Genomic DNA, 24,876 nt, shown 5'->3' with positions numbered 1-24,876 from the left:
ACTGAAAGTTATGGTACATTCTTTATGTGTGACATCTGTCGTGTGAATAAGAGATGGTTAAAAGACCCCAGGAATATATCGGAAGTCTTCATTCTTGCGGGAGAACAGTTCCGATCCAAACGGGGCGGTATGTCAACCTCGTGGCACCACGCAGTCGCCTGCGTCCTCTTCTTCTGTTCCTTGGGCTTAAGTGTGAGTACCGATGATTTTGCACAGATTTCGTAAGCAAGTATCTTCCCACTCAGTATCTCAGTACCTCAGTATCTCAGTAGCTCAGCACAGATTTCTCAGCAAGTACCTCATCTTTGTATTTGCGCGATTCATGCAACGAATGAACTGGTTTGCTGCATCGAAAGTTGTTGCTCTTTACAGAACCTTGGATCCGTCAGTGGGCAGCAGGGAATTGTTTCGGTAAGTGTAGAAAATATTGTGAGGAAGAGATTATGAATGTGATCGGTCAATATGAACGTAAAGACGTTGGGCCCATGCAAGGCTCACGTCACGGTGGATTGTACCGTGTAGGACGGGGCTGTTGAAATCTGTCCAGCCCATGGAGGAGAGGTCCTCCTTCCGGTGTTGTCGCGCATGAAGAAAGAACACCAATGCGCTCTCCGAGGGAAGGCCTGGCCCAACGCCCAACTATACCTCAACCACCACTCAAGTGTTGCCAAATCTCATCCACAGGAAGTCGCTATTGGCATCCCGAAAAGTCGCTAAAATTGAAACTGAAAGTCGCTAAGAAAGTCGCTGCCACCACTGTGCCCATTTGTTCGTCGCACGTTATGAACCAATGTGGTGATAGACGTACCGGATGTTTCAACGAATGTGTGTGCTAGACGGCCAAGAGAGGACATGACAAAACCAGCTAATGGATAAAAATGAGAGAAAGTAAATGAATTTCGGAAACTTGAACATCCTCTGCTCAACTTTCTCTAGCTTTGTCATCTGAGACACGTAATGGTGGTTTATTGCTTGCAAATGGTTCCGATGCCTTCTCGTGTTTTTCCGACTTGCTATACTTCTTTATGTCTGACAGCCTCGCATAAATCTCACACTACCAGTGGACGCACTGGGCCCTTGTGTCGCTGTCCTTAACTAGACGCAGCCATCCCTTGAACGTTGGAAGCAATTCCCAGCTCTTTACTTCTGGTTTTTGGACTTACTTTTTCATTTTGGACTTAGTTCTTACTTCTTTGGACTTACTTCATTTTGGAAAACGCATATATACGTCTGTAGCCCATCCTAAAAACGATAAAACCCTCAGTTCAGGACAAAAAGAAGACATGTCCACGCGGCAGAGAAGAGGCAAACTGGAAACAGCTCAAAGAAACTATAGTGCTGCGAAGAGCAGAAACGAAACTGGACGCTGCACGGAGCACGCTGGAGCTCTCCGTGCCACATGTGATTGACCCTGAGCACACGGGCGAATTTAGGGGGTCCGGATTTCCTGACCCCCCCTCAACTTCAGTCGTTAGTTTCGATTGACCTTGGTGGTGTAATAACATGCTGTCCAAGGCAGGAATCCCCCTCAGAAAAATCCTGTATCCGCCCCTGCCTGAGCAGCATGCTGAGCCGTCGGGGCCGGCGAAATATATTGTTCTTCGCGAGAGCTTGTTGTCCACCGAAACGTGACAGGAAGGTCACGATTCTTCCTGACTTCATGAAGGAATATCCGTGTCGCTGAAACAGTCGTAAACGTACCAGAAAATCACCAACAAAAATCCGCTAATCCCAAATGCAAAATGTTGTCGCTAGACAGACCCCGAAATCCGCTAAATTTAGCGACTTTTCCCCAAATATGGCAACACTGCCTCAACCGTGCACCACGCATCGCCATCTGCCGGGAGAGATAATCGTTGGTCAGTTGGGTGCTGTCTGCTAGCTAGCGATGGGTGTTCCTCCCCTCAGAGACGGTATTGGTATGTATATATAGTTCCTTCCGTCGCCCGTTGGGAGGTACCCGGGTTCGAATCCCGGTGCCGGTTGTGCTGTCTGGGGTTTTTCCTGGGCACACATGTTGGCATTGGTACACCTTTGACGGGCATGACCGACACTGCCTTGTAGGCAATTGTGGTATCCAGCAGACGACTGGGGTGTTCTAGACAAAGCTCCGCTAGTTTAGGGTCTACTAGCAGACGCACGTGCAAGTCACAGTGCAGAAATACGAGGGCAAGATGCTTGACATTGTGTAATTTCTCTACCATTGTATTTTCCCGCCGGGCCCACAGTTATAAATAAGACTGTCCATTGTTTGCTGTTTCAGGATGAGGACGATGAGGATCCATTTGGACACAGAGGCGTTGATTCGCAATTCAGGATGCCAGACGTAGCTGGAAGGGCGCAACGAGTGCAAAGAAATCGGAAGACTTTCGGAGGAAAGCCGTACGAAGTACAATCGCACAACTACGGACATCACGTTTCAGAACACCATCATAAATCCGTTTCAATTCACCACGAAAGGCGGCAAAACGTCCACGTCTTCTCCCAAGGAACAAGGTCAAAGAACATATTGCCACCCGGACAGGCGTTAGACGCTTGGCAATCGCAGCCAGCCGAAGGCGGTCTGCAAACACGGCGAGTTCAAAACAGTTGGAAAACACATCAAATGAAAGGCGACAGACATGTTGAAATGGTCAAAGACATTTGGCAACCACAACGATTCAGGGTCGATGGCCAGCAAAGAGTCGACGGGGGCTCGAAGCCGCGGTCTGTCAAGCGTGGACGGCAAGAAAAAGGAAAGAAAGGCCGCCCACGAAAAGCGAAGGGCAACAGTCAGCAACAGACAGTCCAAGCAGACTCAAAACACTGGCCCGTCAAGGGTGAAAAGGGAAATTTCAAAGGCATCAGGCCACCACGGCAAATCAAACGCGGAGGGCAGCAACAAAGAATAAGAGACGTAAGGCTGCCATGGCAATTAGACGGTAGCGGGCAACAAAAGAACAGAATGCGCAATCCAAAACAGGACGTCGGGCAAGGCGAAGCTTCGGTCAAGGGAGGGGTCAAGGGAGGAGGACAACAACGCAAAGGAGGACAACGTCTACGGCCAGGCAGGTTTGGAGGACAGAAAGGACCAGTGAAGGGTGGCTGGAAGCAAGGCAAGGTCCCACAGAAGGTCAAGGGACTCCTTCAACAGAGAACACTCCAAATGCGGCACGTCAAGGTGGACCGGCAGCATCGCACATTCAAAGGTGACTGGCAAGAACGGACATCTAGTGGAGGTTTTGCACCACTGCAGCTCAACAGCGAAGGGGGACAGCGGCAACTGAGCGTTTACCAATAGCTTGAAAAAATATCCGTGTATTTAATCACCTTATTGATAACCGTTTACGCGTAGCTCTTGCAGGTGTTGATGTCATGTCGCTTGCAGGTACTGAAGTGGTAATGAAAACCCTCAACATACAGGTCTTCTGGTAATGAATGATTTCCTTTCTTGCCTGACACTGTAGCGCTTATTTTTGCATGTGAAATGGCAAATACACTCACGTTCTTGTGCAGTTTATTCGGATTCGCTTTTACTTGGTTCTGGTTACGACGTTGTTGGAATACGCAAATAACCGTGTATTCACACGAGCGACATTCCCCCAGAAGCGGAAGATGCGAAAAGCGTCATACCTTTCTGCTGTCACGTGAGCGCGAGCGCTCAACGTCGTGTCTTCACGTACACTGCTAACCGTGGGGAATATCCTGCTCCACAGCCACAAGACATTCCGTAGCGGACGGCAAGAAAACACGCTGACGATGTCGCCTGCTAAGTGTCGTCTGCTAAATGCGCAGTGCGCCACTCCCGATATTCCGCACCATGTGAATGCTCAACAAAGCACGGGATGGAACTTCGGCTCTTCCAGGAATCATACCAGGTTTATCAGAGCACTGAATGGAATTGGAATGGAATGGCGGAAACTGTCCTAGGAATGGAATGGAATTAGGCTTTTTTTTTTCGCAGGCGGAATGGAATTGGAATGGACTGGTCCGGGTGCCACACGGTCAAGGGCGAAATAGCACTATAGCACTGCTGGGCTACCCAGCACGGTTACCGGTCCCTTATTCCTTTTATTGATGGAATTAAAGGAATGGAATGGGGTTGCCAAGCCATTCCAGGAGTGAGAATTGGCCATATACCTTTTCATTCCGAGGAATTGAAAGGAATGGAATTATCACAAATCTCCATTCCTCGAAATGGAATTGGAATGGAATGGGTGATTCCATTCCGCAACCCTGATATCAACTATACCATCAACAAATATAGAGTTGAGATGACGTGTTTCACCGCAGTGGTACGGTACCCTATACCTCATTGCTCGTGGCAACTATATGAAAATGATGAAGGATGAAAACTACACCAATATGCCAAACTACGATATCAATATCTGCAATGTGAGAATGACTGTTTCAAAATTGGATACCAAAGGGCGTGTGTTTTCCATGCCTGTCGAGTTCGTTTTAGCGAACTGCGCATTTTAGCGGGCAAGGCCGACGCAACCAGTGGCGTATCTAGGGTGTGGCAGGTGTGGACAGGTGCCATGGGCGCCAGGTGAACAGGGGCGCCATTATGTGGTCGGGTGTGAATGTGCCAGGTCGGGCACTCAACCTGGCACATTCATAAATGATCTACACTCTAAATCGTTTTACACCTTAAAGGGTGTAAATCAAAATGTTCATGGCGCACACCTTTTAAGGTGTATTTTAACACCCTCATGGCAATTGGGGTGTAAAGGGTGTAACACCGAATAAAACTGTTGGGTTTGTGGCAATATGCTGGTAACTGTGTTTTCACAATTACCAGCATATTGCGTATAATCACATTGAGGTCCATATATGTCTGCACATCAGGTGACTAAATATGTGTGTAAACATGCACAGCCGACATACAGACAATCATGTATGGCGTGGCAGGTGTGCATGGCAATGAAGCATGGCAGCTGTATATAGCTTTTCGTGTAACTGTAGACTTTCTAATGAGCAGGCACCTCCACCATATGCATGTTCATTACTTAGAACGCTGCATTTATTCGCTGCATATTTCTTCAAAGTTTTGCAGTGTTGTACCCACAAATATCTAACCCCTGTAAAATGCATTATGTTGTTCATTATCCGCGACTCATCAGGATGTTTGGTCCTTTCCTATCTGTATGGTTGTTCGCGTTTCGAAGGCGTTCGCGTTTCGAGCATTTTAAAGATGTTGCTAGAAAAAAATCGACATATTAAGAACATAACCCTTTCATTAGCAAGAAGACATCAATTCTATCAAATGTATGTGTGGTCGCAGCCCTTCATGAGAAATGCCACATCTACTGCTGGTTCCAAGGAGATACCACTTCAACATGCCCCAGAATAAATTCAGAGTTACATTCAGGACCGTGATATTCACGCAGAATCTATAGTCTATGCGAAAAGTGCAGTTGATAATGATAACACATTTGCTGTTGGCTTGCCAAAGAATCTTCCGAGGAGGACTTACCCGTGTTCAAACATTAACTATAGTTGAGTATGATGAGCACTATCATGTATTTGTTCTGTCTTGCAATGAGGAGCAACGTGTTTTAAGAAATTTAAGCACTATCTCAACAGATCTTCTAAATCTGCATGCATTACCAGATGGTAGACGTGTTGTAAATCCAGGGCATGCACTTTTGTAACTTCCTGTTCCCTGTTGTTGTATATATTTACTTTTGAACAAAAACAAACATACTCCCTTTCTACACCCAGGCGACACACTATCACCATATTTCACCTGGGGGTGTAGTACACCATTGTTACACCCTCAGGAACTTCCAAGACGAAGTTGTAGGGTGTGAAAGGGGTGTGATCTTTGTTAATACACCTATTTTACACCTTTAAAGGTGTGAAACGATTTAGAGTGTAGAGCACCCGCCATTAGAGACGCTGTAGTGTGAAACTTAGTGCGGACCGCACGAAAACGCATCCCCAAGGACATCATGTTAACCATGTTGCCATGGGCGCAGGTAGCTCTAGATACGCCACTGGACGCAACACAGAGCGACGTCGCTTAGTTTAGCCCTACACATTCTTCTAGTTCACAAAGTTTGTTGACTACACGTCCCCGCGCCTGTTCTATATAGGCATTGGCCGCATTAGACTGTGCTGATTTTGGATTTTGAACGTCTGGGATTTCGAATCGGTGGATTCTGAACTGTGCGATTTCGGGACACCCCCGACAGCGCCTGTACTGTCTTCTCCTGGGTTGCACGGCAGAATTTCCAGACAGATGTCAACATGCCCTGAAGTCGGCCCGTGGAATATTACACTACGCCATTCCCTCCTGCGGCTATCCCTCAACTGTCTGTGTGTGCGTACGTACGTACACCCGTAGAATCTTAACTGTTAGGACATCTGCAGGTCATCCCAGCGACTGAATTGGCCATTGCAACGTGTACAATCGCAATTGCGCATGCAATGTTACTGCGTGTCCGTGTATACCGGTATGAGTTTTCACCGTAGGTTGTTTGGAGTTGCAGGAGGGTGGGGGGCACGGGCCCCCCTTGCCCCCCTTCTCTGGGTACGCCCATGCTTGATCCTGTGTCACACTTAGCACTTGCTAGACTCACATTTCTTCACATTCCTTATCGTATAGAGTCTTTGTCGTCTGGAGGTGGACAGGAGTAAGAAAAAAAAAGCTATTTATTCTTATCACAACGTGTGAGCGAAGAATGTGTTCCTATCCAACGGTGCAGTTATTCCGCAACGTCAGAAGCAGCTATTGAAGCAATGAGGTTGTAAGTCACCAATGTGCCACGAGGCTACACCCGTGATGAATCTTCGTTGATTAATATTCCGTCTTATCATTGTCCGTCGCCCCGATCGCTAAGCGTCCCGTGTCGCGGATGAGGTTTTCCATGCTTGGCTATCTGCGTGCAAATAGTTATTTTTACATACATAGCGCATGATTCATAGTTAAATGGATCACGGGTCCATCTTTACCCTTCACGCGTCCCTTGTTTGCGGAGCTCTTCATGGGTGTAAAGTCTGCTGCTGTAAAGCGAGGTACGCTTGGTCACGGCTCAAATACTGGAAGCTTACTGTAGGGTGAAGCTTACTTGACACGTTGATACGTCCCCGAACGGCTGAAATGAGAGATTAAGAAAAAAAGGGAGAATTAAAGCAAAAAACACGGGGCGCTGTACTTACTCGAATTGGACGTTGGTTCCAACTTCTTTTGAGTACCGCGTTTTTGAACTGTATATATTAGAAGAAGAAAAGTTCAATGTTCGTGCATTCAACTGCATGTGAAACCGAACTTACGGGGTGAAAGTTGTGTTTTTCTCTTCGGCTCTGAAATAATGAAATTGCGGTCATGAACCGGTAACAATATCAAATGTCGGAGTAGAGGTGAGAGGCCTCGGGAAAGGAAAAGAAATCGGTTTCTTTTTCGGGAGCACAAACCGACCACTGTGGCGTCGGCCATGCTGTCTCGCTATACACAAAGTCACGAACTACGATCTTTCCCTTCCTGATTTTTGCGATTTTGTTTTTCTCTTTTAGGATCTTTAAGAATAAAATAAGGGAATCGTGCTTTCATCTACGCGTGTTGCTCATTCGCAATCTTATTTCTGGGCTCAACTATTTACTACGAAAACCTGGAGGATAATTTAGGGTCCACCCCTACTTTCGAACTGTAGTATTTCTTCGTAAACCACCAAGCGTCAACCTACCCTACAATGCTACTCAAGTATCGTCGAAGCCGCGTTTCCATGAACGACAGCGCAACTGACGATATGGAATGCTTTCGCATCCATTCTATTCACACGCGAATATTCAAGCACCAACCGTATTTCCTGCCCGACAGCGTAGCCGTTGTGTTCTTGAACGTTGCCGTTGACGTCGTAATTGTGACTGGCGCTGCCGTTGCCAGTTTGCTTCCTGATTTTGTGACATGCCGCGCGATATATGAAATGTCGGGCAGGCTCCAATTCTGCACACATTACTCTTCACTTACCCGCTTTCTCTGTGGCCCTCAGAGCTGGAAACATCAGATCACAACGTTTGGTCACAGACGCGTCGCAAGAACATAGAAGACGTGAACGACGCTGTATATATAAGTAAATCGACGACTCACTGTGTGTTCCTGCGGATGCACTCTGTGTTGACACCGAAGAGCGTTTCGTGCTAAGGGTTTCTGGTGTTTTAGGACTGTGTCGTGTCGCTGGAACAACAGTCGACGTATTATTCATTACTGTTTTTCACAGAGAACCAACCACCATACTCGAACTTTTAGGCATGTTTGAAGAGAAGATGGAGGACTACTTTGTACAGCAAATACCTGACCCTAAACGAGCCCCTTTTGAAGTGGGACTCCGCAACAGAATCACCACAACGAGTGTGGCATAGCAGTAACCCTTGCGGTGTCAGGAACATACATACGAAATATCGCGTTCCCAAGTGCGCAGATTTTCTTCGAACGGATTATTACGAAGTGAGCGCTTCGCCTCTGTGAAGCAAGAGGGCGCTGAAAGCAACACTGCCGACGTCATCCTGCATGGAAGAGGAATGCAAGCTTCGTTGCAGACGGAAATGCCGGGTGACGTCACAGTATCTTCCTCCGGGCGAACCGCTGTGCGCTTTGTATGTTGGTTTCGGTTTGGTATTGTCATCATTTACGAATTAATTACTCGCACAAAATGAATGCGAATGTTGTATTCGGTATCAAGGGAGCGGTCCCTGTTCGGTATGATGCTCACCTAATTTTTTTCGAATCCTTCCGAAATCTCCCTTTAACGCAAGATGCCATTCGTACTGGAATTGTGAAATCCCGATGAGCTTCGACGGCACCAACTGTCCGCTGCGAGGAGCATGCTGTCCGCTCTTATAATGGCTGGGGAATTCAGACATACCGAAACGGTAAAGTGCTAACGGAATGCCACTTCGTTTCCAACCCTGCCTCATTCAACGAGCAGTCCATATAAGAGGCCACAATTAAACTATTTTAGCTTGAGGATTTCTTGTCATTCCACAGTTCCCTCAAAGACAAGCCACGACAGGTGCGGCCCGATCTCCCAGTGTGATGTAATATGTGACGTAGTATGACGAAAAGCACAAGCGCAGGAACCAATTGCGGGGGTCTCCTTTCCCATTTGAAAACTCGTCCGCTATGGGCAAGGTGACACGGCTCTGCTTGCGTCAGTAATTCATTGAACCCTCGTTAATATGACCCCCGATAATCTGACATACGCGCTTTACGACCATACTCTTGGGGAACAATGCTGTGAGACATCTGCAAATCCCCTTCGTTAATATTACAATTTCGCATTGTGACCAAAATTTTCGAGAACGACGATGGTCATAATAACGAGGGTTCACTGTACGGACTTTCTGAAGGAGTTAAGAGATCTCAGTAGGGCGTGCAGATCAAGGACCCTTACGAGATAATTGTTCATGCGCACGAGTGCATATTTTCGCTTTCCAGCTGCTTACACCGACCACTGATCACATTTACTGACTGACGAGTAACGCATTTTGGAACAGCTTACCTGACTTCCGAGTAGTATGTACAGGTTCTTCATCGGTCGTGAAATCCCTGTAGTCGCCTGTGCTTGTGACGTCATCCTGGAAATTATCTGTGCTCTCACTGGTACTGCGTCCCTTGGAATCTTCGTGCCGTTGGGCCTCATGGTCTTGTAGTTGGTCTATCAACTGTTGGAGCTTTGTTCCTACCGGTTTCGAATTCTTCAATTTAGCTAATGCTCGCTTTACTTTCCGATACAAGAAGTTTTGGATACTGAAAATAAACAGTCGTAGCTCCTTCCCACAGTTAACCGGATGGCTCTTTCTTTGCATACACACAAGCTAGTGGCATAGGAGTTCTCCATGGCATTTACACGGTTCTTTCTACTAGACAGAAACTAGTAAACACCTGGGGGCTTAATCACTTGCACGCATTAGTAGTAGTTAGTAGAAGGGCACGTGATAAAACACGTGCACGGCGCTCTTCGCGCGATACGTGAAGGGCGTGGGATACGTCACGCGCAATGTGTCACGTGCCCATCTTTTTAAATTTCCCGCCCGCCTTTTTGAATTTCCCGCCGCTCGTCCCCCCCCCCCCCCCGACCGTAACGACGATGAAGCGATTAAGCCCCCAGGTTAGATGGTGAATAGTACGTTCCCAAGCAGCACAATGTACTGAAAGTCGAGCGCAATAGGGGTGGACGGGTGGGTGGAAGGCCTTGAACAGACTCCTGAAACTAAAGAACATTGATAAGACACATACCATCCACCTCTATTGCACTCGACTTTCGGTACATTGGCTGCATGGGTTATGTCATGAAAGGATAGCGCACACATTTGAGGAAAAGGCAGCAGAAATTTCGAAAGCCTGACAAAGGAGCCGCTGGATACTTCTTTGAACAAACTTGAGTTCGAGTGTAAGAGGTACAATTCCCTTATTCCTGATCTTTCTGCGATTCTCAAGCGTCTAATATTGAGTATATTATCCAAATCCTTAGCTTACCATTATGCAACGTTGACGAAGCAAAAGCGTTGTCGCTTTTTTCATCGTCCAGCATTTCTAAGGCTGCAACAACAAAGCAGAAATTCCTATTCCCACCTCATGAATTATTCGTGCCTCATTCTAACATATCCTCCCCTCTAATGATTCGTTAGAAGTGCAATGTGAGTACGTTTTTGTGACACTTCGCATGTATCTCAATGGTCACAAAATGGCGTGCGCCTAGCTCTCCCCTCAAATCAGAAGCGACGGCTTTGTCGTTTTGCTCGTTATTTGCACAGAGCGTGTTATACAGTAAAATTCTGTTATTATAGAGCGCGGACGTCACTGCACACTGTTAGCATGGAACTTCACCACGTTACGTGACGTTATGTTTCAAGAGTAAAGTCTAGAGATACGATATCATCCACAGTAATGGATGGCCTAGTATGTTGCTACGCGGTAAACACTCTAGTGTTCTCTCTCTCTCTCTCTTTTTGTGCGTGCTAACAGTGCAGATAAGCTTACCTCCGATGGCCGGACCGAAGCCTTCGAGCAGAAGGTAGCCAATAATGAGGCTCGTTCCCAATGCGGATGCGGCGACCATGTACCAACTGACTTTCCTTCTCTCTGGTTCAGTGGACCTGCACATAGCGCAGTTGAGAGTCTCAGAATCACTTTTGCACGATATATATGGCGGCGCAGAGAGATTTATGGAGAAAATCGTCCACATGAGACCGATTTCTTCATAAATGTCTTGGCGACCATACTGAGGTCACGTGACGTTCCGCCATTGCCGGCCCTCAGCAAGCTCACTGTATCGCAGGCACGATCGCAAGCTTCCTTTTCGCTTTATTACATTTTGTTTGCAAATCCTCGTCTTCCTTCCAGGTCGTCTTCCACGGACGTACAGCATGTAAATAATAACTGCCGCAAGTGCTGACAGGGAATGGGTGGACGACATATGACGATGGCTCAAGATGCTGAGATCACGTATTATTTGAAACCTCTTCTCAGGGTGTCAAGCAAAACAACGTTCAAGGTTAAGGCATATATGGTGCTACTGCTCCACCATTCTTGGCGACTAGACGCCCTCTATGTAAGCGCTACATTGCTTCGGATCAGTTTGCCTTCCCTTTTGCTGCCTGTGTGTGTGTGTGTAGCAATGGGAAAATAAAAATTTATACGTTGAGATTGTTTGTGCAGCGACCTGCTCACCACACCTTACACTTTTTACACAGCAGTTACACCTCTTATGAAGTAATAGTTGTCGCATATACCAGCTCCCGTGGCATAATGGCTTGGAGGGTCGCTTTCCACGCCGAGACTGGGAGGTGACACGGGTTCGAATCCTGTCACCGGCTGTGCTGTCTGAGGTTTTCCTTGGGTTTTCCAAAGACTTTCCAGACGAATGTCGGCACAGTTCCCCCTGAAGTCGGCCCAGGACGCATACTAACCCCCACTCCTTCCTACTGTCCTCTCTCAATCTGTCCACGTCTGTACGTCGCTCATAGCCACAGTTGCTTCGCGGTGCTAACACGGAATTTTAAAAAAGTTGTCGCATATCTTGTGCATAAAGGGTTGCGAAGTTCTACCTCCTACCTCACTCTCTGCCACGAATGATAGGTCTACTGCTTCTCATTCGGTGAGCGAGGGGGCATGCACCTTTTTGGAGCAATTTGGATTATATGATAATCGCTTTTACCACCCTTTTGCGCCCTTTATTAGACGCTATGTTGACCTAGGTGGTAAACTATGGTAGTTACCACTTTTTCACAACCTTTTTTTTTTCCTTAGAGTGCAACTAACCAGATGCAGACATGGCGGTTATGATGATTGTGTAGAGGTACGCTGAAAAAAAAACAAAAAAAAAACAGAGATCCTACTGGTTCAAAACAAGAAACGCTCTCCAAGCAACGCGATGTGAGCCCACCATGTTCAACGAAACACTCCCTGCTTCGAAATTTTAATTCTACGTTCACTGATCTTTGGCGCACTTCACTGTAAACGGTGTCTCTGAGCAACAGTATCCCTTTGTTCCATCACTCTTCAGCCTCCTGGTAACTATCACTTTGTCCTTTCATTTTTTACCGGCCGATCCCACGGCGAAGCAGGTTTCCCTCGCCAAACTTCAAAGCTTCATACTTACTCGACCTGTGCGGCAGGTGGAGCTGAAAATGCAACATGCCAGTCCATCTATACTTTGGAATGACAACACCATCAGCAAGACGCGACAAAGACGTTACGTACGACGCGAAACATAAAGGGAATTCCACGAGCAGGATTTGTCGAGCCACTTTTGGAGAGGGGCAAGCTCTTAAAACTGAGGGGAGGGAGGTAATAACAGAATCGGCTTCGCCTTTCCTGGACACACAGAAGTGGGCGTCGTCACGACTATATAGCAGGGAGTGCAAAGTGCTACAGGGGTCGTTCGGAAAGACCCGCCTCCTACAGAAAGAGAGCGATGTTTCTTGCTTTAGCAGAACGTTCGGCATAAGAACCACCGGGGTAGAGGATGTTTGCTTGCGTGCCAGAGCTGGAGTTAGTGATATGGGCTTCGCGAGCAGAATGGCGGCTGACTCATGCGATCTAGTTAACGTTCGCTTCTGGAGAGGGTTGGCCTGCACCATCCCAAAATAGTTTACTTCGCTTCACACTTTTCTCGCGCACTCTAAGGAAGTGACATAATCAGCGACAGCGTGTGGAGCATGCTAGAAAGCGGCAAAGGCATTATTTTCATTCGCAAGGATCTGGAAAACTGCAGTAAGCTTGTTGACTTTGTTGATTGCAGTCAATTCCCGAACTGCTACTCTAGGGAACGACATCATTTTGTCCCAAATATCACGCGCGGGCTCGCCGAGAGAAGCGATTTTGTTGCATCTCCCATTGACTCCCATGTATTGAAAATTTGAGAAACTTTAATTTGTCAAAAATCAGTGTATCGCGTCAGGCCTCCAAACTCTAGATAGACTCGAGAAGAACACGCCTATACTTGTTTCGTGTAGAAATATAGCGAGGTTTACGGTATACCTGCACACAAAAATTCCCCATAGACTTTCTTAAGAAGTGAGCCCGCCTTAAAACTAAATTCCCCCGCAAAACATGCTCTTCACCAACCATTGCACTGAATGGTATATTGCTCCCGATTTCTGGAGAGAGCGGGGCGTACGCATTTTTTCGTGACGATTAATGCAACTGCAGAACTGTCAAAAAACAAGCGTACGCTCCCAGTTTTCAACAAATCAAGGGAGAGAGCGATGCCATTCGGGATGGTGGTTGTCTAGAAGAGTGCTATGCGGCGAATCTCTTATACTACTCGTATGCGACATAGTTTGGCTAGAAGCTAGTTCGGCATCATGTCCCCCTCCCCCGCTTATGCTTCTGTTGCGGAATTGCATGTGGAATGACGACCCATGATGCTGAGCGCCCTGTCCCTTTGCCGCCGTAAACCAGTTTTGCCAGTTCCCCCGGAGAATTGGCGATAGAAGGAGCGGCCGAATCATGACCGAGCTAGGAGCAATGCTTTTCAGAACTCCACACAGCCGAGTAGCGAACAACATTTCTCTGGACCAATCAGCGAGCGTGTCCCCTGACGCGTCAGCGCGAGGTCCCAGGCAGATCCTGGTACTGCTCTTCACCGCCGTTGCGCACGATCGCTTTTTGCGGCGCACTTTAAATTCAATTTCTGCGATAATTATGACTCTGTGGTGTAAATTACTTCGCATGGTGCATCCTACTGTCCTACTTAACAGTTTTATGGGAAGAAAACAGTGTTAAAAATGACTTCTGTGCTACTTTAATCCAGTTCGAGGGTTCTGCATACTAAAGTAATCCAGTAACTTAGTCCAGTTGTAGGGTTCTCTACTTGTGGCAGCGTGTCAGAAGAGCGGACACAGAGAAGGATAGTGTGTCTTGAGCAAAAAAAAAAGAAAAATATATCCGGTAGTTCTGCTTTTGTGGAATAGCAAACTGCACACGTTTATGCGCTCGGTGGCTCTTCGGAAATAACCAGCCGATTACTGCGTACATACCATGTTAGTTACCATTCGGCCACCGCAATGGTATGGCCGTAGGGCATGGGGGGCATGGGTTAGCACATTTGCATGCTCGCGCCGCCGACCGAAAAACCAGCCTGACGCCGCCGTCGCCGGTCAAACTGCCATCGGCGCACAGGTCTACTCTACTTTACTCGCAAGCACATTTTAGCGATACCGAAACCATCGCTCTGTGTCGCAACCAGCGCCCTCACTCTGACGCGGCCATCCCTCTGGACGACTGACCTCACCCACTTCCGCCGCGTGACGCCGAAAAGAAAACACACCGCTCGCACTTTTGTCCGGTAGTGTACAACGGTTTGTGTCGGCACAAGGAAGACTGTGTGAAACTCTGCAAGGCATTTCACAACCTCTTTGTTGTCGTCGCTAGTCTACTGATTGGAAAATAAAAAAGAAAGGCTAGTATCCGACTTGGTAGAGGCTTACCAGCTTCATGCAGTTCACCTAGAAACAGGCATTTGCCATTCATCTCTATAACCAATGAGCAGGTAGAAAATAGTCACGTGACGCTTACTGTTCAAGTCGAAGTCGTAGAAAGTGAGAGATGAAGAGGCTGAAAAACGAGCAAGGACAATGAATTGCGTTGTGGCAAAAGTGTTTCCTTATAATTTCCCTTATCAGAATACATAACGATCAAAGGTAATATTAAATGGAGTATCTCGCCATTTCTATGCTAGTATACGTACACTTGCCAGAATTCAACCGAGATGCTGACCCTGGAAATATCCAAACTGCTAAATAGTAGCAACAAGAATGTCATCCCGGCTTTATTGCCTTAAGCTTTTAAAAACACGGTTACCGCTTTTGAGATAAGTGGACAGTCTTCATACCTATCATCTTGGTGTCGCTTGTGTGGAACATATTCAAAGTGGAAGAATGAATCTTCCTCTTCTCTCGATTGATAGTTGATGTTGATGCCTCCACGGTTGGCTTCGTTGGATGATTGATTGGTTAGGATGTCCTATTGCCAGGCGGTTCGCCTGTTGCACTACAAACAGTCTTATCACCACCGCCACCATCGCCTCTTTTTTGGAGCTTCTGTTGCTTAGCGTGGACTGCCCTTGGATGTTACGACTGTCATGGTAATGTTAGGGGGGGGGATACCTTCAGTAGTGAATCTCTCACCATGACGGGAGGATATCTCGTTCCACGTGACCTCCTTACGCCACTCCCTCAAACCTCGCCTTCCTGCGCGCTGCTGAGGAGGCCCAAAAAAGGCGGAAACAGCTGTCCAGTGCTGATATGGCGACGTTTGAGCCCTTACAAACATATGGTAATATTTTGTCTCCTGCACAACCGAACATTCTTAAACTTTGATAGCGGTAGTGGTCGCGAAGAGACGACACAACAAATTCTCAAAAATACCTTTTGCATTGTGTGCTTACAGCCCAATCGTGTCGGCGATACATTCTTAAAAATGAACTTCACCGCATAGCACACTCCCAGCCAACCATCATTCCAAGTGACATCGTTCATCCCCCTAGCTGTTATCAGCAAATCAGGGGAAAGAACGATGTCACTTGTGCTGAAGGTTGGCTAGTAGCGTGCCGTGCGGTGAAGTTCATTTTTAAGAATGTATCGCCGACACGATTGTGCTGTAAGCACACAATGCAAAAAGGTATTTTTGAGAATTTGTTGTGTCGTCTCTTCATCCCTGTCTCGGGTTCACCTCCTTGAGGTATTTTGTAAAATGTCTTTCTAGTATTCTAAGAAGAAAAACCCCATGTCAAAGCGCGTACGTATACAGTCAACAGAAAATATATTCCATTCCAATTAAAACACCGTTTCATATGGGTACGTGTATCGGTTTGTAATTACACCTTCCATTTGAAAGTGCGGAATAGAAAGACGGTGTTAATTTACAACACCCCATTTTGCAAGTTGAACGGTGCACAAATTTGCAGAGTTGACACACACACACAAACAATTAAGCTCGTAGAAAAGAGCCAGGTCAGGTCAGTTATCAGGAAGTTCGGTTAGGTAGCTTTAAAACCAACTTTGTACGCCCCCTTTTCGGTATATCTAATTATGAGCTTGATCGATCGGAGGCGAAGGCATCGAGTTCTGGTGTGGCGGTGCACACGGTCACCGTGATAATAATTTTGTTGATGACACTGCACGTCTTCAGTACTCACACGTTAAAATAGTACAAGAAAGAGAAGTAGAAGGGATAGCTGGCCAGGATCCATCAGTAAAAGTCTCGTATAGCAGTGGAATGTAAAGAAATGAAAATAATTTATTTGTTTATTTGTGCCCACCAACGGAAAAAAAAATCCATGTGAGTGGTGCACTTCAACCGAGCGAAATAAATAAATAAACGTTATGAGTAAAAACAGATAACACTTACGAACAACCGTCAAAAACCGGATAGGGAGCTAAATAGATCACGTTTCGTTACGTGCAGACTTTGAAAAATATCGACATCGGTGTCACGAGCAAAATCATTGAACTCGCGCTGTACACGGCTCAATGGACAATGGCGATGATGGACAGAAGGGTAGAATAATATTGCAGAACGTGTGGGCCTATATGCGGCACATGTAAATAAATGTCACTCGAAAGGTCTGTGACTATTGATTTTCCCATGGGAGGAATAGACACGTAGGAATAATAATAGGAATAACAACACAACAAAGTAGGAATAACAATAATAGGAAAAGACAGTGATGGCCACTAACTACTTCTACAGTAACTATAACTACTAACGACTTCGCGGTGGAGTAGTTTAACGAGTAGTTCAACTACTTTTCAGGTGGGGTAGTTAAAGCTACTTCTTTAACTAGTGCAACGTATTTTAACTATACATCTCTAACTACTTAACGTTGTCCACCAACACCAATTCCATTCTATAGTGTTCTTGGACACCTAAATATGTATCACGAGCAGTGATAAAAGTGAAGACTTAGTTAGTACACATGAACGCACAATTGCTCTGCACCTCCGTTCCCATCAAACAAGTAGCTCAAGGTAAAAGTCGGACGCACAATCGTGCCGTAAAGCTTGCGGCAAAATCGGAAGTAGTTGGCGCTTGCAGTAACCTAACTACTGTATAGTTAACTACTCGAAATAGTAGTTTAACTAGTAGTTGCACACTACACTTCTGCAAGTAGTTGGTAACTACAATCAGGTAGTTTAACTACATGTAGTTAACCACTGGCCATCACTGGGAATAGACACGTTATGCCATTGTCACAGGGGCATTTGAATGATAACTGAAGGTGGTGGCGGTGCTTGCCGTAGTTTGACACGCTCAAGCGGACAACGGCACGACTATTGGACTATTGCAGGGAGAAATCGTACGCCCCGGACTGTCTTTACGGGGAATTGTGCCGACATTTGTCGTAAAGAAGAAAAGCCAGGAAAAAAAAAATCAGACAGCACACCCGGCGCCCGGATTTGGGTCTGAAGACAATGACCATTGAACATTTGAAGCACCATTGACGCTGTCCCGCTGCCACGTGGGCCGACCCAATGCGCTCTGATAGGCTGACACCTTGCACACGGGATAGACTGGGCTGTGCTGTCTGGGGCTTTTCCTGAGTTTTCCTCAGACGCTTTCAGAGATATATGTCGGCACAGTTCCCTTAGAAGTCGGCCCAAGACGCACATTCCCCCAGGGGGTCAGTCGTGACGTTGCCCACCTCGGCGAGGCCGACAACGGCGAGCCCTGTCACAATCACCAACACCACCACAACCATCGATATTCATCAATGCTTCTGATTCGTATCCCATGTTAATGACGCACATTCTAAATGAAAACCAACTAGTGCGAGACAAGCGAGTCGTTTCAAGTGGAATGGCCATTTGTTCAGCTGTGTAATGGCACGCAGCTATGACAGACTCGAATAACTTATAATGCTGAAGTGTTCGAGTCCCGGAATCAAATGTGTTTTCCTCGGACGCTGTAAGACAAACGTCGGCACAGTCCCCTGTGCGGTCGGCTCAGCACGCTCTATCCTCCTCGAGTACTATAACATGCCGCGATATCGGCATGTGGAGCTTTCGGTAATGAAACCATCGCATTCCAACCACCCCCGCCAACGCACTCGCGTCGTTCGGCGTCACAAAAATCGTGAGTATACCGTCTTCTTTCTTTCTTGTATTGCGGTTGTAATACTGCGTACAGACCACCCACGAGAAATGGCAAAAAATGTAAGTTATTTCCTCGCTGTTCGAAGTTACCACGTGCGGCAAGTCACCGCAAATGCGAATCCTAAAGAATGCTTCACATCTCGCTGTCTCCGTAAGTCACGTCTAAATGTTTGTTGCACGACTGAGAAAGCAGATATACAGCACTTGCATATGGCGCCCGTCTGCCAGCCTGATGTGGCCCAAGAGTTACAGATGGAGACAATATAATGAAATCCTAGAGCCCAGTGATATGTCTACTTGTGCACTAATGTAGCTGGAACACCATGCCAAGCGGATGTCAAGTCTCTTGTATCGTATATTTATTCGGGCACTGTCACGGTCCATTATAAACTTGATGGTTCTCGAAAGGAAATGTCGGCTAATGTCGCGCTCACGCAGAGTGAGACTAAAAATTACAACGTGTCATTCTTTTAACGATAAGACACCCGAGTACACATGAGTTGTATAAAAGGCCCTGTTAAAAGTGTCTTATTATTTCGGTAACTGAAAGCAGCTCACGCAGAAGTTTAGTATGTCGTCCCTGAGTCACTCCGTTGTCGTCTGCATCTACCTTCTCGTCTGCTACATGGGATTCACTGTAAGTTGCGGAATTCATTAACCTTTTCAAGCGTGCACGTGTGTAGGAACACCATTATAAAAAGATCATTCACAGTTCAGAAAGTTGAGTTTGTCCTCTTTGAAATTTGATCGGTCGAAATTCTTGTTGGTCCCATTTTTTCCATATACAAGTAACTTTTTCAGGTGTCATTTGTTCCAATTTACGTATGTTGCTCAGGTTTGACTCGGGTGTCATTTGTCCCAATTTACGTATGCTGCTCTGGTTGATTACTGAGGTTTGTCCTAAAACACGTATTCGGCACATCGTTTATGCAGAAGAAACATTAAGCCGTCCGACCTGGTGTAATACATGGAGGCCTAAATAATGATACTGAACAGTTGTAGAGTGCGACCTCGAATCGCATAACAGCTACGCCGTGGGGTGTTCCAGGTAATCGTGTGCACTCCGATTCTGGCTCCTTTTCTCCGTGAGCCAATCACAGCGCGATCCACTGAGTCAGAGGCTGACACGTTTTAAGGGCCAACGAGTCCCTATATACCTAAAAGGGAGCCAGTTTCATGGAACAAAGATGACGGCCTCAGCTAGTACGGCAACTGCTTCGGGAACGTCTTGAACTTCACGGAGGTCCTTCACGAAGGATGATGATGTGTTCCTCCTTTGTGACATATGTAGTACAAATTCATTCGAAAATCCGAAACGGTGTTCAGCAATCGTCGCTTGTAGGTACTGCAGGTGCAGACATAGTTAGTCGTTAGTCGTAGTTAGTCGGCATATAGAGGCGTCCATTATACTCTAAAAACCTTTTTCGAAGTGTCGAGTCTCGCAAGACGTCTTCACGTTCCCTTAAAGTTGACAAAGCTAAGCGAAAAATAAAGGGGTCGCGAACAATCATAGTATTTGCACAGCCCTACGAACAGTTCGCACCACGATGGCAAAGGTGGCGAGCGATGAGCGAAGTGTCTCCCGTAGCTGCGGCAGTTTGGACTCAGAATCGGATGAGTTTCTGTATTTCGGTTGCCTACTTTCTATACGAGTACCCCCCCCCCCCTTCTTTGCCGTGAAACGTGCAATGCAGGTTGACATCGATGCAAACATCATTTAATTTAATATTTCTACATCTATATTTATTCGTTTTTTTTCTATATTATATGTATCATGCATATTTATATGATATTTCATTTTTAAAATACGGTACAATCAGTGCCGTATTTTCAAATTTCCGCGACATGCTATGCGTCATGTTTTTTTTTTTTTTGTTGTTGTTGTTTTTTTGTGGTGGGGAGCCGTGTTGATAACTGACAACTTGTTTACTGAAGTGATCTTGCCTCCAATATTTCACGCAAGTGATCGAAAGTGTTATGACGTAAGGCTCAATTTACGCTACTATTCCCTTTCTTTTTCAGTCTGGTTATTCCGTGAAGGGCGGCGGACCAGCCTCCGATGTAAGTAGCTTGGGCTTGGGCATGTGGTGAAGTTCTGCTTTAACTAGCGGGGTTCTCCTCGGACGCTTTAAGGCAAATATCAGCGGCACAGTTGGTTATGAAGTCTCCGCAGGACACATGATTCCCACTGAACAACATGTCGCTACTTCGGCAGGCAGGCCGCTCGGCAATACCACACCGCGAACCCGGCAACCTTCTCTCTGAACAGTGTAGAGCAAGGTCATAATTCAATTCAATTCAATTTTATTATTAGTCATGCCATACAGAGTATACAGTGGGGGCCCCGTAGCATAGCTAGAGGTGGGGGCTCTCGGAAACAATCTGAATATCATACGTGGCGACATCATCGGAACAAGTAATCCAATATAAGGATGCACATTATGTGGAAGTTCAAGGGAATATACTGTCACAGTAAGGGAGAAAGCACAAGAAGGCAAATGAAAAGAAAAACAAACAAAATAAATAAATAAAAGAAACAAAAACAACTGAGAATCAGCAAAAATGTGGCGCTTATGAAGGTGAACAGCGTAAGCGCAAAAGCCCATGGGAGAAACAAGACAGGTGAAAAAGCTAACGTGTATGAAAATGAGGAACTGATTCATGATATGGTTCTTTAAGACGATCCGAAAGCGATGGAGTGAACGTGTGGGAACAATGTGAGAGTAGCTCTCAACGAAGGACGTGCAGAGTGGTTCTAGTCTCGCGTCGTAGATCTTTCATGGTTGCCAAACCGCAGAGCAATGTAGCCGACAGCCAGGCGCTATGCAATGAAACTGGGTTTAGTTGAAGATTTTAGCGCGTGCACGTTCATGCCTGCACATTTGTATATTGCGTTTTATATTGCGTATTATATTTTTTTTATTTACGTTTTCTTATTTGTTTTTATTGTTTACTATATACCGCACTTTCGCTGTTCGTGAACTATCGAAAAAACCTAATCTGCGCGGAGAGACCTTGAAGCATGAGCACAGGCGCAACTACAGACCGGATTCAATACTTGATATATATTTACTCTTTTTTCAGTATGACTTCGACCACGGCTCCTCGGGTGGCGTATCAAACTTCGGCGAGTACGGAGGCAGCGGTACAGCTGGTCACGGTGGCAACATACAGGGAGGAGGATTTAACGGTGGCGTTGGAAGTGGATTTGTAGGTTCCGCTGGAAGTGGATTTCTGGGTCCCGCTGGAGGTGGATTTCTGGGTCCCGCTGGAGGTGGATTTCCGGGTTCCGGTGGACCTGGATTCGGCCCGGTATCCAGAGTGGGATACCTTCCAGGTCCCGCGATGCTTCCCTCTCTGTATGGTCCAGCCACACTGCACGGCACATTTTCTGCACAGTTAGTGCAGGCTCCAGTGCCAGTAGTGCCGATTCCAGTGCCTGTGGTGCAGGTTCCAGTGCCGGTGGCTCCGGGGAAAGTCAAAGTACCTCCGGTGAAAGTCCCGCGACGGCCACAGTACAGTGGGCAGAAGCGCCCCCCAGCTCAATTTTCGGGACAGCATAGGGGATGAGCTGAATTATCGAAGCATGGCTGTATAGGACTACCCCGACACAGCTGTTACTATATCAGTACGTATCGGTTGCGTGCGTTTCAACGGAGATCTTTAACGTACGGCTCCGGTCAACCTTCACAATAACCAGTGATGCAGTTAACCTAACCCAACCCAACCTAACCTAACCTAACCTAACCCAACCCAACCTAACCTAACCAGAGTTAACTACATGTAGTTAATCTACCTGATTGTAGTTAAAAAGTAGTTATCAACTACTTACAGAAATGTAGTGTGCAACTACTAGTTAAACTACTATTTCGAGTAGTTAACTACAGTAGTTAGGTTATTGCAAGCGCCAACTACTTCAGATTTTGCTGCAAGCCTTACGGAACGATTGTGCTTCCGACTTTCACCTTGAGTTACTTGTTTGATGAGAACGGAGGTGCAGAGTGTGTGCACGTGTACTAGATCTTCGCTTTCATCGCTGCTCGTGACTCGTGATTCATATTTAGGTGTCCAAGGACACTATAGAATGGGATTCGTGTTGAAGGACAACGTTAGGTAGCTGGAGATGTAGTTAAAATACATTGCAGTAGTTAAAGAAGTAGTTTTAACTACCTCCGCTGAAAAGTAGTTGAAATACTAGTTAAACTACTTCATCGCGATGTAGTTAGTAGTTATAGTTAAACTACTGTAGAAGTTGTTAGTGGCCATCACTGATAATAACACTGAAAAAAAAAACGTGGTCTCGTTCTCGAGCGCGATTACAGCACCACTTGGGGCAATGGGGAAATTTTAAGTGAACAGAATTATTCTGCTAGTTTAATGCAAGGATTTTGTTCACTTAACATTCCCACAGTGCCCCAAGGGTGGCGCTGTTATCGTGCTGGGAAATGAGACCGAATTTTTTCCCCAGTGTTATTATTAAGGTTGACCGGAGCTGTACAAGAAGAGTTCGTCTCCATGAAATCAATGAAGTTAACGTGCAGCATGATCTTGTTACACAAAGCCGTAGCAGACGTGTGTGAGAAGTGTAAGAGTCACGTAAAACCCTTTATTTTCGCGAGCCCATATAATTTTCGCGAATTTCGCGAATCGAACCTGGGTCACAGCTTTGAAGGCAGTTCCTTCTCACCGCAGTGTCAGCTTCAACAATTGGAACCTTTGGGAATCCGATTTTTGTCTTCCGGTCACAACTCGCGAAATTTAGGGAGACGTGAACAAATCCCGAGTGCCCAATTCGCGAAATTTGCGGGTCGCGAAAATAAAGGGTTTTACAGTATTATGCGCTTTCTTTTTGGAGTCACCTAATTTCTCAAAGCGAGAACCAGTTCTTTTGATGATACACCCTTGTGTCCGCACATCGTTCTGCTAATTTTCGCGTCCAGGCCAGGATTAATATAATTAAGCAAATAGCTCTAGAATAGCGAGAATACACATGCACAGTCATGTTCCTCACAACCAAGCGTACATGCCATGGATATACATGCATACACGGGCAGGTTCAGACTCTCGGTTTGAGGGGGGGGGGGGCGGTTTCTTTGTCGGAGCGCGTAGTGGTTGAGGGGAATCCCATGTATAAACTGACGTTTTGGGGTGATCTCCCAACTGCCCCCCCCCACTGAATCCCCTGCATGCATACATCATACAGTGTGTCACACGAATCTCCTGTGTATTTGATATTTCAGGTAATACTGGAGGGCAGTCTACCGGAAGCGGATCTAGTAAATTCTGCGCGTCTCTCCCTTCACTTTTGGGCGTGATCAATAAATTTTCACCGTTGTAAGCACAACAATCATTGTAGCGTACATTCTTTGACTGAGGTTTTGACAGCTCCAGGGCGTATAGCATACAACAAGTGTCATCCCCCTTTCTTTATCTTTAATAAACATATCCCCCCCCCCCCCTCTGGGGCGACTTCTCTCATTCCGTACGATGATCAGATCTTGCGATGTTTCGGGCTAGCGTTTGAATGACTGGGAATGAAACTGGATGAATATGGGATAAAAATGAGGCAGGATAATGACGGACTACTGTAGCTAATGAGCTAATGTCTTCATTGTCTCGTTCGACAAGCATCGCAAACCAAGCAGAGCTGTCAAGCGATTATAACTAGAGGTAAATAAGTTGCTGCAATAAAGAACTTTTGGAGAATAATAATAAATGTACTATTTTCTAAAGCTTATGAAAGTGTATAGAAACGCAATGGGAACGATTGCTTCGAGGCAGGCTATTCGTCGGAGTTCATCAGAGGCAGCGCTAGAAAGCTTTTGAGAAAGCGCTCGATCGTCGAGGGAAGTAGCGTGGATGAATGTAAAAAAATGTGGATACCCCGCACGAACATAGAGCGACACGCTGTCTCGAGAAAGTCAGCAAGAGACATGGGGGTCGACGTCATAGGGGCGCTGAAATGCAGCTTTGGGTCTTTAGTTACTAGTAGTATGGATAGCACTAGTATCTCAACCATCTCATCTCCCAGACATAGCAGTGTTCACCGCAATCTAGATCTACCCTCCTCTGCCACGACGGTCACGTGCACACCGACTCCTGCTAACGGTGCTGTGTTGTTATGCCAATCGAGTGACCTTTCCCCCTTTCTTTTATCTTTAATAAACAAATCCCCCTCCCCCAGTGAAGCGGAAAAGCCCAGCAAAAAAAACTTTACAATTTGAAAAAGAGACAAGACAAAGCAGTAAACTGATAAAAGACATTATGGAATATGCTCACTCCTTTCAATCT

At 46.2% G+C, this 24,876-nt stretch overlaps 3 protein-coding genes across 6 annotated transcripts; 2 read left to right on the top strand and 1 right to left on the bottom strand.

Annotated features, from left to right (window-relative positions):
- The first annotated feature begins 82 nt into the window (after nucleotides 1–82).
- LOC135397704 (uncharacterized) lies at nucleotides 83–3,499 on the top strand. Its single transcript, XM_064629310.1, has 3 exons — nucleotides 83–192; nucleotides 373–411; nucleotides 2,264–3,499. Exons 1-3 carry the CDS (start codon nucleotides 130–132, stop codon nucleotides 3,278–3,280), a joined length of 1,119 nt encoding a protein of 372 aa, XP_064485380.1. The 5' UTR covers nucleotides 83–129; the 3' UTR covers nucleotides 3,281–3,499.
- A 3,122-nt stretch (nucleotides 3,500–6,621) lies between these two features.
- On the bottom strand, nucleotides 6,622–15,578 carry LOC135397703 (uncharacterized). Of its 4 annotated transcripts, none has more exons than XM_064629305.1 (16): nucleotides 15,324–15,578; nucleotides 15,180–15,209; nucleotides 15,008–15,046; nucleotides 14,920–14,937; nucleotides 12,588–12,609; nucleotides 10,967–11,082; nucleotides 10,463–10,525; nucleotides 9,486–9,665; nucleotides 8,075–8,161; nucleotides 7,955–7,978; nucleotides 7,786–7,878; nucleotides 7,261–7,290; nucleotides 7,147–7,194; nucleotides 7,056–7,082; nucleotides 6,940–6,990; nucleotides 6,622–6,866 (listed from the first exon to the last, which is right to left on the bottom strand). In XM_064629305.1, the coding sequence occupies exons 1-16, from the start codon at nucleotides 15,352–15,354 to the stop codon at nucleotides 6,823–6,825; spliced, it is 903 nt and encodes a 300-aa protein (XP_064485375.1). In that variant the 5' UTR covers nucleotides 15,355–15,578; the 3' UTR covers nucleotides 6,622–6,822. The 4 variants fall into 4 exon arrangements, with proteins under 4 accessions (XP_064485375.1, XP_064485376.1, XP_064485377.1 ...); XM_064629306.1 differs by having other exon boundaries at nucleotides 6,940–6,987; XM_064629307.1 differs by lacking the exon at nucleotides 7,786–7,878.
- Nucleotides 15,579–19,112: 3,534 nt separating this feature from the next.
- Nucleotides 19,113–23,932, top strand: LOC135397701 (uncharacterized). Its single transcript, XM_064629304.1, has 4 exons — nucleotides 19,113–19,222; nucleotides 20,608–20,646; nucleotides 21,670–22,213; nucleotides 23,826–23,932. The coding sequence occupies exons 1-3, from the start codon at nucleotides 19,157–19,159 to the stop codon at nucleotides 22,153–22,155; spliced, it is 591 nt and encodes a 196-aa protein (XP_064485374.1). The 5' UTR covers nucleotides 19,113–19,156; the 3' UTR covers nucleotides 22,156–22,213; nucleotides 23,826–23,932.
- Nucleotides 23,933–24,876: the final 944 nt, after the last annotated feature.

The sequence above is a fragment of the Ornithodoros turicata genome, chromosome 6 (assembly GCF_037126465.1).
Source record: "Ornithodoros turicata isolate Travis chromosome 6, ASM3712646v1, whole genome shotgun sequence".
In the NCBI taxonomy this organism is placed as follows: Eukaryota; Metazoa; Arthropoda; class Arachnida; order Ixodida; family Argasidae; genus Ornithodoros; species Ornithodoros turicata.
This window is presented reverse-complemented; position numbering and strand designations above follow the sequence as displayed.

Coding starts and splice junctions, on each gene's coding strand:
- LOC135397704 (XM_064629310.1), top strand. CDS start 130: ATGTCAACCTCGTGGCACCACGCAGTCGCCTGCGTCCTCTTCTTCTGT. Junction 193..372: donor TCTGTTCCTTGGGCTTAAGT/GTGAGTACCGAT, acceptor TGCTCTTTACAG/AACCTTGGATCCGTCAGTGG. Junction 412..2,263: donor GGCAGCAGGGAATTGTTTCG/GTAAGTGTAGAA, acceptor TTGCTGTTTCAG/GATGAGGACGATGAGGATCC.
- LOC135397703 (XM_064629305.1), bottom strand. CDS start 15,354: ATGTTCCACACAAGCGACACCAAGATGATAG. Junction 15,210..15,323: donor AAGCGACACCAAGATGATAG/GTATGAAGACTG, acceptor GGATATTTCCAG/GGTCAGCATCTCGGTTGAAT. Junction 7,195..7,260: donor AAAAACACAACTTTCACCCC/GTAAGTTCGGTT, acceptor TAATATATACAG/TTCAAAAACGCGGTACTCAA.
- LOC135397701 (XM_064629304.1), top strand. CDS start 19,157: ATGTCGTCCCTGAGTCACTCCGTTGTCGTCTGCATCTACCTTCTCGTC. Junction 19,223..20,607: donor TCTGCTACATGGGATTCACT/GTAAGTTGCGGA, acceptor TTTCTTTTTCAG/TCTGGTTATTCCGTGAAGGG. Junction 20,647..21,669: donor GCGGCGGACCAGCCTCCGAT/GTAAGTAGCTTG, acceptor CTCTTTTTTCAG/TATGACTTCGACCACGGCTC.